This window comes from Gopherus evgoodei, chromosome 7 (assembly GCF_007399415.2).
Source record: "Gopherus evgoodei ecotype Sinaloan lineage chromosome 7, rGopEvg1_v1.p, whole genome shotgun sequence".
NCBI lineage: Eukaryota > Metazoa > Chordata > Testudines > Testudinidae > Gopherus > Gopherus evgoodei.
The window spans coordinates 2495729-2510179 of NC_044328.1; the positions used below are offsets into that span (position 1 = coordinate 2495729).

At 62.4% G+C, this 14451-nt stretch overlaps 1 protein-coding gene across 4 annotated transcripts in view; it reads left to right on the forward strand.

Annotated features, from left to right (window-relative positions):
• The window catches only part of ARMH3 (armadillo like helical domain containing 3), a 211524-nt gene extending 207672 nt beyond the window's left edge, over window positions 1-3852 (forward strand). For all 4 annotated transcript variants that reach the window (XM_030570419.1, XM_030570423.1, XM_030570422.1 and 1 more), the window contains one exon: window positions 1414-3852. In XM_030570419.1, coding sequence (XP_030426279.1) covers window positions 1414-1506 — 93 coding nt within the window. In that variant the 3' untranslated portion in view covers window positions 1507-3852. The remainder of the gene's footprint in view (window positions 1-1413) is intronic.
• The last annotated feature ends 10599 nt before the right edge of the window (window positions 3853-14451 follow it).

Here is a 14451-nt window from a genome sequence, read left to right on the forward strand (position 1 = left end):
TTCTGCTCCAGTTTCACTAGACCCTGCCCCCGCTAACCAGGTCAGCTGCAGCCGTGTGGTCCCAGGCTCACAGAGTCGCTGGGAACCCTGAGCTGGATGTTCGCGTCAGTGTTGCTTTGCAGTGTCCCTGTGATCTGAGACAGCCGTTCGGTTTGCATGGAGCCAGGCACGGTGGGGCCTGGACTCCGTTTGAGGCCTGTGGGGGCTCATGCCTGGAGCACGGAAGGGGAGTACTGCGGCAGGGCATGCTTACGTCCGTGCCTGGAGCGGGGAAGGGGAGTACTGGGGCAGGGCATGCATACGTCCGTGCCTGGAGCGGGGAAGGGGAGTACTGGGGCAGGGCATGCATACGTCCGTGCCTGGAGCGGGGAAGGGGAGTACTGGGGCAGGGCATGCACACATCCGTGCCTGGAGCGGGAAGGGGAGTACTGGGGCAGGGCATGCATACGTCCATGCCTGGAGCGGGGAAGGGGAGTACTGGGGCAGGGTATGCATACGTCTGTGCCTGGAGCGGGGAAGGGGAGTACTGGGGCAGGGCATGCATACGTCCGTGCCTGGAGCGGGGAAGGGGAGTACTGGGGCAGGGCATGCATACGTCCGTGCCTGGAGCGGGGAAGGGGAGTACTGGGGCAGGGCATGCATACGTCCGTGCCTGGAGCGGGAAAGGGGAGTACTGGGGCAGGGCATGCATACGTCCGTGCCTGGAGTGGGGAAGGGGAGTACTGGGGCAGGGCATGCATACGTCTGTGCCTGGAGCGAGAAGGGGAGTACTGGGGCAGGGCATGCATACGTCCGTGCCTGGAGCGGGGAAGGGGAGTACTTTTGAAAGCAGGAAGCTCTAGCTGGTGTTTTCAGCCTGCCGATGGCAGAGCACTTACTCTGGAAGGGTGCAGGAAGGAGGCTGTCTGAGGGCTTGTCTACACTTAAAGTGCTACAGCAGCACTTTGGTGTAGACGCTCGGTAATCCCATCGCGGCTGTAGATCCAGGTGGCAGGATTCCTCTGTTGCCCTGGCGCTGGCTACTAGGGGGCTGAGGTGAGCTTCACTACACCACTCAGGGGTGTGATTTGACCGAGTTCATTTTCTAGTGTGGACCAGGTCTAAATGTATCCGGTGAGAAGATTCTGCTTCGGACGCAGCTAGTGACCAGGTTCTGCCCAAGCCTGACGCACGTGCTCCCCTGTAATTCTCTCCTCCCTGCTGGGCTGCCACTGCAGACGCTCTCCATGTTTATGTAAAGAGCCAATCTGCTGGTGCTCCTGGCTCGGCTCTCTCCCAATCAGACCCTGCTGCAGCCACTTCTATAGGTTACTTGTCTGTGGTGTGGAAAATTGGAGCCCAGAGGGGTCGCTCCTGCCCCGTTCACCGGAAGGCCGGGGCATCTGGATGAAATGTCTGTTTTCTCTCCACCAGGTTCGATCCATCAGCATCAATGTGCGGAGGAGCCTTGCCTTCAACACGCTGAGCCAGGAGGTCCTGCTGAAAGAGTTCTCCACCATCTCTTGAGCCAAAGCCGCTCAGCTGCTGCGCGGGGCTGCCAGGAGAACAGCCCATCTCGGTGCAAACACTACAGAGCTGCAGCCGACTGCCCCTCGCCTGTGGAAGGGACTGCACTTCCTGGGGGCGCCTTGCTGCTGAGCGCTTGATTCCCAGTGCGTGCATTCCTCCAGGAGAGAGACTCCCATACGTACACGCGGGGGGCAGATTTAGCTGAAGCAGGGACATTGATATGCTGGAAGAGCAATAGCGTCATGGTGCCAGGGAGGACGCTGGATGCCATGGGTGTAGCTAGCTGCTTGGGCTGCAGTTCTGGCTGAGAACTAGCTGAGAGATTCCCTTGGTGGTGGTGGGGGGCATTAGCAAGGCAGAGAGCAGAGCTGGGGGGTTTTCCTCGCTTGAGCAGGGTCACTCCAGAGTTGCTGGGGGGCCTCTGGGGAGAGATCGCTCACCTTTCTCTGCAGGAAAAATATATTTCCTGCCACCCCCGCAGGCTGAGCAACCTGCCCTCATCTACCCACGTTACAGAGACTAAGCACATGGGGGCGGCACTGAGCAGCCATCGTGTGCTGGGAGCTGCTTGGCCATTTAGCATGGATCCCCCAGAGCCCCGTCCCCCCTCAGCTCACTGCCCAGCAGCCTTGGGATTCAGAAGCCTCATCACACCCAGGTGTGGGGGGGAGTCTCACTTCCAGGGCGCTTGGCTAGTCGCTCTGGCCTGATCCTGCCTCCTCCAGGCTGCCTGTGACGTGCGTCACCAGAAGGTCATGCGTGTGCTGCAGGCTGCTCCCCCCGGGCCTGGTCTGAGGAATTTCTCAGCTGGAAAACGTCCACGCAACACTCACTGCTCCGGCCCAGGAGCCAAGAGGGCTGTTAGGTTGTAGTTGCTTTCACTCTGCTCTGGCCTTAAGGCTGGGCCTGTCAAATCAGTTGATGTTCGTAGAGCAGGACCAGCTCCCTTTCTCTCTCCCCCTCCCCTTTATTACCCCTCAAAGGCTCTGCACTGCCATGACTCTCCCTGTCCCCAGAGGGCTGGGCTAGCCGAGCCTGCGAGCCCCACTCTCAGCATCCCCAGTGGCTGAGCGGACCCAGTGCCCAGATCTTCACCAGGTGGCTGGAGCAGCCAGGGGCTCCTGTGCAGTCAGATACATGCACCAACGTAACAGGAAGCGTGGGAGGGGGTTAGTTCATAGGCTGGTCCCATCTCCAGCCTCTGCAAAGCGCTTACGGAGACCGGGACAGAGGCCTCTCCTCGGGGCAGTGTGAAATGCAGCAGATCTGCTTTATCTGCTCAAGCACCCAGCCTTTTCAGAACGGTCCCTCTGCACTGATTCCCAGGCCAGACAATGGCTGTGCCAGCCTCCCCCATCAATCAAACTGGCCCCATCAGCTCCACGGAGTGAGTGCGCTTTGAAGACGTACTTGGCAGAATCCGGATTGAAGTGCGAAGCAGAAGCCAGCTGCCAGCGCTGTCATCTGCATCCACCTTTTCTAGAAAACAATAAAGTGCCTGTGTGAGAGGAGGCTGTGACTCACCCATACTCGCTTGTAGCCCTCTCCCCACCACGGCCAAGGGAACTGTCCCAGCTCAAACGGATCCTTAGCCTCCTGCCGACGCACCAGGGGCTACAGAACATACGGCCTGGGAGACCAGCTGCCTTCCGTGGCTCCTGCCACTCTGAGCAGCCGACTGTTCCCTTGACTCTGAGCTCCCTGGCTTGTCGCAGCTGAAGCCAGGCATTTCATATCGTTCTCCTTCGTTTGCATGACAGCGTCAGCGGGACAGCCGCGTGCGGCCGCCAGAGCTCGGCCTGCCCCAGGAGAAGCCGGGTCAGCCTGGCATGAGCTGATTCTTCAGCAGCGTGTAAATGCAAGGAGCTGGAGGTGCCAGCAGCGGGTGCACCACTGTCTCCTCTGAGTCCTGGGGAGAAGCCTGCCTGCTTCTGTTCTGCTGGGCTCACTTCGCTGAAGGTGACTTGAGCTGCTTCCTTTGGCCCTGGTACCAGCAAACCCCCCACACACACACACACACCTCAGAGGGGGCTGAGGAGGACTGGAGCACTGGGTCCCTCTTACAGATTCAGTTTAGGCTGCACCTGGATAGGTGGGGGCTGGGAGCAGGGCTGACACCTCCAGAGCCAAGGCAACTGACACCGTGTCTCAGCTTGTCCATCTCGACCCCCACGAGACCCCATCTCGTGCCACACCCCTTCCCTGGATGATGGGACGGCAGCAGGGCCTTCTCTGGGATCAGACCTGAGGGCAGCTGCTGAGCCAACCTGCGTGTGACACTTGTCCTGTGTAGCATCGCAGAGCCAAGAACTGAGCTAAATAAACAGGAGTATTTGCCTTCCACGGGCAGTGGCTGTATGTGCGCTTTGGGGAGCAGGGATTGGATTGGGGCCTGTTCTCCTGGAGCGCTGGCCTGCCTTCAAACCATGGCATGTGCCGCCTAGCCAGCCAGGAATCGTGGTGGGGCGGAGCGAAGGGGTTTTGCTGGCCTGCTTCTGGCTTCCGTGTGTGTGCAGTACCCTGCTCCTGGCATGCACACGAGACTGCTCCTGCAGCCTCTCATTCCCCGAGGGTCTGTCATCACGCCATGCCAGCTCCCAAGCCCCCTCCCAGCCACACACAAAACTCTCACCCGAGTCCAGTGCCTCCACGTAGGCAAGCTGGGGCTGGGTTTGAACCCAGCTGCTGTATTCCCTGGGGCTGGTAACCCGCCTGCGTGCAGTGCAGACTCAGGCTAAGCCACCTTCCACACTGCTAGTCCTCCAAGGCCTTACCATCATCCCCCTGTGCCCGGGACAGACAAGTGCTCCCGCAATTCACTGGGGAAGAATCACAGAGCGGCTCAGCTCGCTGCAGCACCAGGACCTGAGGCTGTGCCCCCAGGAGTGCCAGGGACACACCCAGGAGCGCAGCACCAGTGAGGACGCAGTAGCTCGGGCAGGACTGGCCCGTGGGCTGCTCGCACCCCAGGAGGCTAACCTGGGGCTTAGACCTGATCCCTGGACAGCATCCCTGAGTGTGGTGTCCTGGAGACAGGATGCAGTTGCTGCGTATCCCAGCTGTGCTCAGCCCCAGGCATTACCGAGACTCCCAGCTGCTGGGTATCCCAGCTGTGCCCAGCCTCAGGCATTACCGAGACTCCCAGCTGCTGGGTATCCCAGCTGTGCCCAGCCCCAGGCATTACCGAGACTCCCAGCTGCTGGGTATCCCAGCTGTGCCCAGCCCCAGGCATTACCGAGACTCCCAGCTGCTGGGTATCCCAGCTGTGCCCAGCCCCAGGCATTACCGAGACTCCCAGCTGCTGGGTATCCCAGCTGTGCCCAGCCCCAGGCATTACCGAGACTCCCAGCTTTCACAACTGGCCTGTCCCGTTCTCTGCACTCCCTTGCAGGAGGTGCCCCCGCTCTGGTCCCTGTTGGCCTAACATTCGGCTCTTCATGGCCTAACCCGCCGGCCATGCCTGGAGCAGGTGCTTTGGAGCTGAACACAATGGAGCTGGCTGGTACTGCCTGAGTGCCACTGCCACAGCTGGGCCCCCACTGCGTGAACGATTGATGCAGAGAGATCCTATGTGGTGCATAATGTAACAGCCTCCGTGGCTAGGTAGAGATGGGCCCTGCTGCACCCTCCCTGGCTGCTAATCTCCCGAGTGCCTGAAGTGAGGAGCCATTTAACACGACTGTTCAGCATTAAAGCCCAGCTCAAGGTTCAGGATTTCTGCGGGGCTGGGCCAAGTGGTTGAGTGAATTTTGTTCTGGCTAATTTATAACCCAGTCCTTCCTAGGAAGAGCCGTTACCGAGCCGCTCATAGTGTGAGGAGAAATCAGATTGCTGGCTTAGAAATCCGGCAGGCGATGCAGGGAGACAAATATTTAAAAAAATAATGACCTATCCGCTAGGAGAAAAATTGAGTTTGAGCTAAAATGTGGCTGGAGATATTAAAAATTGATTTTTAAGCACGATGGGGTTTCTTTGCACCAATTTTCCTTCCCTCGTTCTCACAGGTTCCATTTTTCATACACAACTGAGAGCTTCCACCCCTCGCAATGGCAGCAGGTCGGTTCGTCCGGTTCTAGCGTCGCCTTCCCGCTCTGGTGCCCCGCGGCTTAGCGGAGAGTAGCTGTCCTAGGTGGGCGTATTGCTCTAGGCGTGCAGGCAGCGCCCCTACATCGAACCGGGTTCCCCTGAAGCCACCCGGAGTGAGAAGTGGCTCTGGGCCGGTGAGTGACATGGGAACTAGTTGTGCTTGGAGCTGGCCACTCGGAGGAGAGGTGGCGGGTGCTCAGAGGGCAGACGGGAATTAAGATACTCATTGGAAGTGTGATAATGAGCTAGGTTCAGCCCACTCTGGGGGCGTGGCAGATTCTCCATCACTTGGAGGCTTTATGTGAAGTCTAGGTCTCTAACACGGGCTGTAGCCCCACCCCAAGGGCAGGCTGGAGGCAGGGATGGAGGGCTGGGTTCCCTGGGGTCAGACTGACTGTCTCTGTGAGAGAGGGACAGCGGAGCCAGGGGTTGGGGGTCCTGTCCTAGGCACAAGGGCGGCTCTAGCCATTTTGCCACCCCAAGCACGGCGACATGCCGCGGGGGGCACTCAGCCGGTCGTCAATCCCGCGGCCCCAGTGGACCTCCCACAGGCATGCCTGTGGATGCTCCACCGGAGCCGCGGGACCAGCGGCCCCTCCGCAGGGACGCCTGTGGGAAGTCCACCGGAGCCGCCTGCTGCCCTCCCGGCGACCGGCAGAGCACCCCCCGTGGCACGCCGCCCCAAGCATGCGCTTGGCGCGCTGGGGCCTGGAGCCGGCCCTGCCTAGCCAGCCTGCGAGGGGTGTGCTGCGCCTGCAGGGATCGAGGAACCTTCTCTTCTGCGACACCTGGGCCAGCTGTGTCTCCCTGCCAGGCTGTATCTTCTCCACAATCTCCGCTCCGGCGAATCCATCAGATCCTGGACACTGAGCAGGCTACTCCTCCACTTCATAGATCACCTCTTCTGCCTCCGCCGCCTGCTCAGCGCTGGGCTCTGGTCTGTAGGGCAGGAGAAGCCCAGCTTGGCGTAGCCCGATCTGGGGAGGGAGCTGTCAGCCAACTCGCATGCCATGGGGCTGCATTGGGCCCCCTCCTGCTGCCTGGCTACATGGCGTAGATCTCTAGACCACGAGGCAGGGGCTGCTTAGCTCCCCCCTGCACTCTAATGGGGGGAGTCCAGCTGGTGCTGATTCTGCCCTGGGGGAAATAGTTCCCCCAACCCCCAGATGTTTCTCCAAGGGCCGATAGGCTGACGCGCCTCGGCTCTGCCCTCCCAGCTCTGTGGGTGAGAGGCGCTGGAGACACAGGCCGGCTGGTCCCAGACTCCTGCCCCTATTTCTGATCACTGTTCTACAGCCCTCTAGGCCCCATCTCACCTGCCTGGCGATGTCCTTCAGGAGCTGCCCACGAGGGGCAGAGACTGGATTTCAGTCCAGGACTGGTGCTGGTTGACAGGCCCCAGCGGGCGGGCACAGACCTGGGTTCTGGGCAGTGGGGCTCAGCGGCTGGCATTTCTGGGAGTTCACCCTAAGGGGCTGGGTTCAAATCCAGGGCAGCCCCCCAGGGAGCGGTTTGGTGGAGTTGTTCAGCTGAGCTGCTCTTTGCCCCTTGCCAGGGGCTGGCAGCCGTGAGCCCTTGGGGTGACACCCGGGTCCTCGCTGTCCAGCACCGAGTCCATCAGGTCTATGGGCAGGGGAGGTGCGAGCACCATTGCTAACGGCGTGATGGAGGCGTGGGCGCCGTGCTTCCTTCGCTCCACATTGCCAAGCTCCAGCGAATGGGAAGGCGTGTGCAGAGCCCTGGCAGAGGGAGTTGTGACACGTGGCAGAATCCGAGGCCCAGAGCGGACGTTGCTGGGGTGAAGCTGGATTGCTCGCCATCACTTACACAGAGACCTGGCTTGGTGCTGCCCGGCGCTGGTTCACACCGAGGTGGTGCCGTGGGTCCGTCTGGCGAGATCAGGGTTCCTAGGGCAACGTTTGCCATCCTGAACGGGGGCCACGTGGTGCCAGCCGTCACGTGCCCACCGCTGGCCCTGGCACCGCAGCAGACTCTGAGCTCAGCTCGTCGGCTCTTCGGGCTGCACTAGGGGAGTCCCCCGTTGTGGGGCAACAGCCTGTGTCCATGAGGACCGGCTGCTGGCCAGGAGGGACGGAGAGGGGGCTCTTCCCCGGGGTGCTCGGGGGATGAAGCCCTGTTCTTACAGTACGTTCCTGAGGGCTGCCTGGGTGCCCTCTCCAGGATAGGGACTAGGTCCCCGGCAGTCTGGGAGAAACACCTTGCACGTCATGGGGCCTAGTACCGTGCCAAGAGCCTGCAGGGGTGAACAGTGTCTGCTGGGATTGCTGGCTGGGGGCCCCGAGGTGGCCAGCTTGGCTTTTCCTTGTGGAGTCTGTCAGGCCAGAGCAGGGGGAGTCCAGCGGCTGTGTCGCATTCAGAGCAGGGTGCGATCAGCAGGCACCTCGCTCTATGGGACGCAGGAACATTCCCTCCTGTTGGCCCGTGACTGCCTTGGCCCCGCCTGTGTGTGCGGGGAGAGGGGTCTGCAGGCCCGTGGGCCTCACGCGTGCCAGTGGGAAGGGGCTCCGGTTAGACCATGGCACCTGGCTACTGACCATAGACTGAAGGGCTCTAGAAACCCGGGGGTGAAGCAGAGGCAAAGCTTTCCCAGCGAGCGCGGGGGAGGCTAGCGGGTGCGTTCTGCACACGGTGTGTTGGGAGCAGCGGGTGCCCCGGACTGGCTGTGGACGAGGAGAGTGGGTGGCAGTCAGGGAGAGCAGCGGAGCCGCCCCGGTGCACTGCTCTCCAAGCGCAGGGCCCGGGGCCTTGAGGAGGAGGAAGAGAAATTTCACAGGCACCTTCCTAGCATCCTGCTGAGGCTCGGCTCTTCTCCCAGGCCCCACCTGGCTGGCAGGAGCGTCCCAGTGTGCCCAGGATGCAAGGCCTGCCTGGCCACTGGCCTTTCACCTCGCGGACCCCCTGGTTCGCATTCGTTAACCCCACCCATGGGACGTTAGGAGCGTTTGGAAAGGCCTGAGTGCCAGGTGGGTGGAAGGGCCAGCGACCGTAGCCCCTAACGCCCCTCCCCGCTGGGCCCTGCTCGCTAGCGCTCTCACAGCCAGCCAGCTCCATCTCGCACGCCCAGGCTGCGGCTGGGCCTGGCTCTGGTGCCTGCAGCGCTGGGGACGGGCCAAGGAGCCGGGCTGAGCTCTTGGCACCAAAAGTGGGATGAACCGGGAGCATGGCCCTGCTGCCCTGGGCCCAGCGTGCCACGGACTCTCCTTGCTCCGAGCTAGCCCCCGAGGTGGCCAATTGCAGGGGCGGCGCGGGGGCAGCCTGAAGGCGAGATCTGTGGCTCACGCTTGGCACCAGCGAGCTGCGTGTTGGCACTAATGCCTCCCTGTTTATCCCAACTTCCTCTCCTCTGGGCCCTGTTGTCCCTCTCCGCGCCAGCTTGTGCGGTAACATTGCACTGTGTTTGTGTTGCTTGGGGGGGGCAGCAGGCGGGCAGCCCAGACGTGGGGTGTGAGGTATGTGTGTGCAGCACAGTCAGTCCCTGTGTGTGTGTGTGTGTGTGTGCGCGCAGCACAGCCAGTCCCTATGTGTGTGTGTGCGTGCAGCAGAGCCAGTCCGTGTGTGTGTTTGTGCGTGCATGCAGCACAGCCAGTCCCTGTATGAGTTTGCGTGCAGCACAGCCAGTCCCTGTGTGTGTGTGTGTCACAATCTGTCCGTGTGTGTGCATGTCACAATCTGTCCGTGTGTGTGTGGCACAGCCAGTCTGTGTGTGTGCGCGCGCACGTGCAGCACAGCCAGTCCCTGTGTGTGTGTGTGTGCGTGTCACAGCCTGTCCCTGTGTGTGTGGCACAGCCAGTCTGTGTGTGTGTGTGTGTGTGTGGCACAGCCAGTCTCTGTGGGCATGTCTCCCTCTGTCTCTATCTCTCTCTCACGTCCAGTCCCTAGGCAGCCCCCCAGCGATGGGTGTGCTCCAGGATGCTTGTACCAACATGACGAGGTTGTGTTGTCCCTGCCAACAGCCTGTCTCCCATGTAAAGGGACATGGTCACCTTCGCCCTCCCTGGCTGGCTTGAAGCCTTTTACCTGGCCAGTCACTTGTACCACGCGAGATGATTCAAACTGAAAAGTTAGACGGTGAAACCATTGTCTCGGGGTTCCTAGGGCGTGTCCCCGCCCACGTCTGCTTCCCCTGCAGCATCTGGGGGTGTGCGGGAGCTGGCGGGAGGGAGGGGGTTGGACAGGAGCTGGCGGGGGGGAGGGGGTTGGACAGGAGCTGGTGGAGGGTCTGGGTCCCGTCAGTGGTGGGCTGGCGCCTGCCCCCTCTGTCACTTCCCCCCTCCGCGGCCACTGGAATGCAGGCCCCTGCGGCTGTCCAACCCGGCGCTCTGCTCTCGTGCGCTGTCCCTCCAGGGCTAATTGAATCAAATGCCTGGAAATTGAATCCAATTGAATAGATTAAATGAGCCGGGTGCGTGTCTCTGCCGAGCTCGGTGCTCCGGGGCCGTGGCGCTCTCAGGACCCCTGTGCAGCACGGGGATAGCGATGGGCAGGGGGCCGGGGTGGGGGGGATAAGCCAGCACTTCTCCACCCCTGGTCGTGGTCTGCGGGATCCAGCTGAGCCCAGTATCTCCATGCTGTGGAGCGAGTGTGGCTGGCACCCGGAGCGGCAGCTCCAGGAGGGGTTCTGGTCACCTCCCCGAGCTTAACCCACCCCCCCAGAAGCTGGAAGAATTCTGCCATTGGCCTAGTGCTGTCTACACCAGGGCTGGGTCGGCCCGGCTCCGTCGCTCGGGGCAGGAGGGGTTCGCACCCCTGAGCAATGTAGCTGTGCCCACGCGAGTTTCCCGGGTGGCCCGGCCCCAGCCACGCCCAGGCCGTGCTGCTCCCCTGGCACGGCCGATGCGCCCGCTGCCTGGCCCCGCGCAGTGATTCGTAGCCAACGAGCCAGGCCGTCCCATGCCAGAGCTGCTGCCCGGCCAGGCCGTTCCCCGGCTCCCTGCTCTGGGCTTTGGGGGCGAAGGCGTGTGGGAGCTGCAGGTAACGAGCCGCGTCTGGGCAGCTAGCGCTTGGTTAACGTCCGCTGCATCGGCTCCCAGCAAGGCGGCTTCGTCCCAGACAGCCCTGCCCAGACCCCCGGCTGCTGTGACGGGCCCTAGCTCCACTGCAGTCAATGGGGCAGTCCCCCAGCTGGCGTGACTGGGCCGTAGCTCCACTGCAGTCAATGGGGCAGACCCCCAGCTGCCGTGACTGGGCCGTAGCTCCACTGCAGTCAATGGGGCAGACCCCCAGCTGCCGTGACTGGGCCGTAGCTCCACTGCAGTCAATGGAGCAGACCCCCAGCTGCCGTGACTGGGCCCTAGCTCCACTGCAGTCAATGGAGCAGACCCCCAGCTGCCGTGACTGGGCTGTAGCTCCACTGCAGTCAATGGGGCAGACCCCCAGCTGCCGTGACTGGGCCGTAGCTCCACTGCAGTCAATGGAGCAGACCCCCAGCTGCCATGACTGGGCCCTAGCTCCACTGCAGTCAATGGAGCAGACCCCCAGCTGCTGTGACGGGCCCTAGCTCCACTGCAGTCAATGGGGCAGACCCCCAGCTGCCGTGACTGGGCCGTAGCTCCACTGCAGTCAATGGGGCAGACCCCCAGCTGCCGTGACTGGGCCGTAGCTCCACTGCAGTCAATGGGGCAGACCCCCAGCTGGCGTGACTGGGCCCTAGCTCCACTGCAGTCAATGGAGCAGACCCCCAGCTGCTGTGACGGGCCCTAGCTCCACTGCAGTCAATGGGGCAGACCCCCAGCTGCCGTGACTGGGCCGTAGCTCCACTGCAGTCAATGGGGCAGACCCCCAGCTGCCGTGACTGGGCCGTAGCTCCACTGCAGTCAATGGGGCAGACCCCCAGCTGGCGTGACTGGGCCCTAGCTCCACTGCAGTCAATGGGGCAGACCCCTGGCTGCTGTGACTGGGCCGTAGCTCCACTGGAATCAATGGGACAGACCTCCAGCTGGCATGACTGGGCCCTAGCTCCATTGGAGTCAATGGGGCAGACCCCCAGCTGGCGCGACTGGGCCCTAGCTCCATTGGAGTCACTGGGGCTGTACCCCCAGCTGGCGTGACTGGGCCGTAGCTCCATTGGAGTCCCTGGGGCAGACCCCCAGCTGTTGTGACTGGGTCGTAGCTCCATTGGAGTCACTGGGGCTGGACCCCCAGCTGGCGTGACTGGGCCGTAGCTCCACTGCAGTCAATGGGGCAGACCCCCAGCTGCCGTGACTGGGCCGTAGCTCCATTGGAGTCACTGGGGCAGACCCCCAGCTGCCGTTACTGGGCCCTAGCTCCATTGGAGTCAATGGGGCTGACCCCCAGCTGGCGTGACTGGGCCGTAGCTCCACTGGAATCAATGGGACAGACCTCCAGCTGCCGTGACTGGGCCGTAGCTCCATTGGAGTTAATGGGGCAGACCCCCAGCTGCCATTACTGGGCCCTAGCTCCATTGGAGTCAATGGGGCAGACCCCCGGCTGGCGTGACTTGGCCCTAGCTCCATTGGAGTCACTGGGGCAGACCCCCAGCTGCCGTTACTGGGCCCTAGCTCCATTGGAGTCAATGGGGCAGACCCCCAGCTGGGGTGACTGGGCCATAGCTCTATTGGAGTCAATGGGGCTGGACCCCCAGCTGCCGTGACTGGGTCATAGCTCCACTGGAGTCAATGGGGCAGACCCCCAGCTGTTGTGATTGGGCCGTAGCTCCATTGGAGTCAATGGGGCAAACCCCCAGCTGGCGTGACTGGGCCCTAGCTCCATTGCAGTCAATGGGGCAGACCCCCAGCTGGTGTGACAGGCCCTAGCTCCACTGGAGTCAATGGGGCAGACTCCCAGCTGGTGTGACTGGACCCTAGCTGGTGCAGATCCGCCCATCGTCTCAGACCCTGGGTGTAAGGAGGGAGGGAACGGAGGAGGTGTCTGGCCCCGTTTCCCTGCGGGGTTCTGATCCTTCGCGCAGGCCCAGGCAGGGAGCCGGGGGGCTGGTTAATTCCCGGTGATCTGCCAGCAGGAGGCGAGTGCAGTGCAAACAGCCTCATCCATCAGGCTGTGACATGGCCCGGGACTGGCGTTCCTGCTTTCCCAGGAGCCTGGTGCATAGAGCTGTACTTGCAGGGGGATGCCCCAACGCGAGGCTGGAAGGGGTGAGGGGGCTCGTGTTGCGGCCCCGTGGGGCTGGCAGGGAGCTGGAGACGTGCTGGGTTCCGTCCCATGGGCTCCAGGGGGTGCGACACCCAAAGAGAAAGGGGACGACCCACAAACGGCTGTGCACGCTGACCTCGGGACAGGGAGAGACATCCCTGCAATCGATGAGCTGTCAATCAGTGCGGCTAGATCCCTCCCGTCCCTGCCATAATCACCCCGCTGCGCTCAGCGATCTGCTGCTGCATCCTTCAGCCTGTGTTCCTACAGTGCCTCTTGTGCCCTACACACACTGCTGACATGCAGCCACCTCTGGGGTGGAGGGTGACAGCCAACTACAACCACAGCAGGAGAAGAAATGCGTAAGCAGGCCAGGCTCTCGGTGCCCACTCAGGAGGTTAGGTTGCTCTGAACCTGCCTCTCCGTAACACACTGAGCTCGTTGCATTCCCCGGGGCATGGGAGGCTCAAGGGCCAGGCCAGCTGGGATTCGAACTCGCGCTCCATGAAGGGAGAGGGATTGGCCGTGATGCTCAAAGCTGCTTAGCCAGCCCTGCAGTAACCAGCCCCAAGGGTTGGTCATGTCCCTGAATGCCTCTTGGGGGCCATTCCCCTCTGGCGTAGTGCGGGGGCCTCTCCCTCCATTGGTGCCCTGCAGTTGCAGAAGCGAGTCACGGAGCAGGGCCCCCGTGTCGTCTGGTGAGCTCGGCCTGGCCACGTGCACAGTCCCCCCCGGGGCTGCTCGGCGCCTTCAGCCTGGCCACACAGAATCCTTCAGGCCCCGCTGAGCACAGGGAGGGGGAACGATGCCTGGGAGGAGGCAGGCGTGAGCTGGGAGGGTGAGGGGGAAAGCTGCGGCTGAGCGGGACAGGCACCCCAGTTCCTGAGACGAGGTGTGCTGGGGCCCACGCTCCCTGCAGCCTTTTGGTTAGGCGCATGCCCCCTGCACAGCCAGTGCTGCGTCCCCACAGGCTTTGCAGAGCTGAGCTAGGCAGGCAGGAGCATTCGCCCATGTCCCAGCCCAGGTGGGGTCTGGTGTGAAAGCGCTTGTCTCCCAGGGTGATGGGTGACTGCTCCGAAGCCCCAGGACAGGCTGGTTGAGGGATACGGGGAGGCTGCACCCCACGGCCAGAGCTGCAGAGGAGGTGGCTCTTGCACCACCAGACGTTGAGGGGAAGGGAGAGATGAGGCTGTGTCGGGGGAGCAGCGACAGGCAAGGAAGGGCCCTGTGCTCGGCTGGAGCTGCGTCTGGGAATGCAGTGGGTCTCAGAGGCCGAGAGAGTTTGGGCGCATCGCACAGCTGTGCCGGACGTTTCCCCAGCACCGTCCTCTCCCCAGAGCTCTTCGCCCTCTCCAGAGTTGGCCCCGGGACACGCCCCGTGGAGCTGCAGGAGCAGAATTAGAGTCCCCTGTGGGCATGTGGTTCTGCTCCGCTCGGTGCTGGATGGGCCTCCCGCGGGGCTGATGTGCTGGGGAGAGTACTGCCAAGAGCGACGAACGCGCCACGAAACCAGGCCGGGCTCAGAAAGGGGGAGGGAGCCGAGCAGACTCCAGATGGCACCGCCACCTCGAATCCCAGCCACAAAGGGGGATGAAACGGCACCGGACGGTAAGAACAGCTCAGCCCAGCTCAGCTAATGCCTCGTGTCCCCGGCTGGACAGGGCTTTCCATCCATGAGACGTGTCTCTGACTGAGGGCTGCTTAATGAACACTTCCCATTGCGAA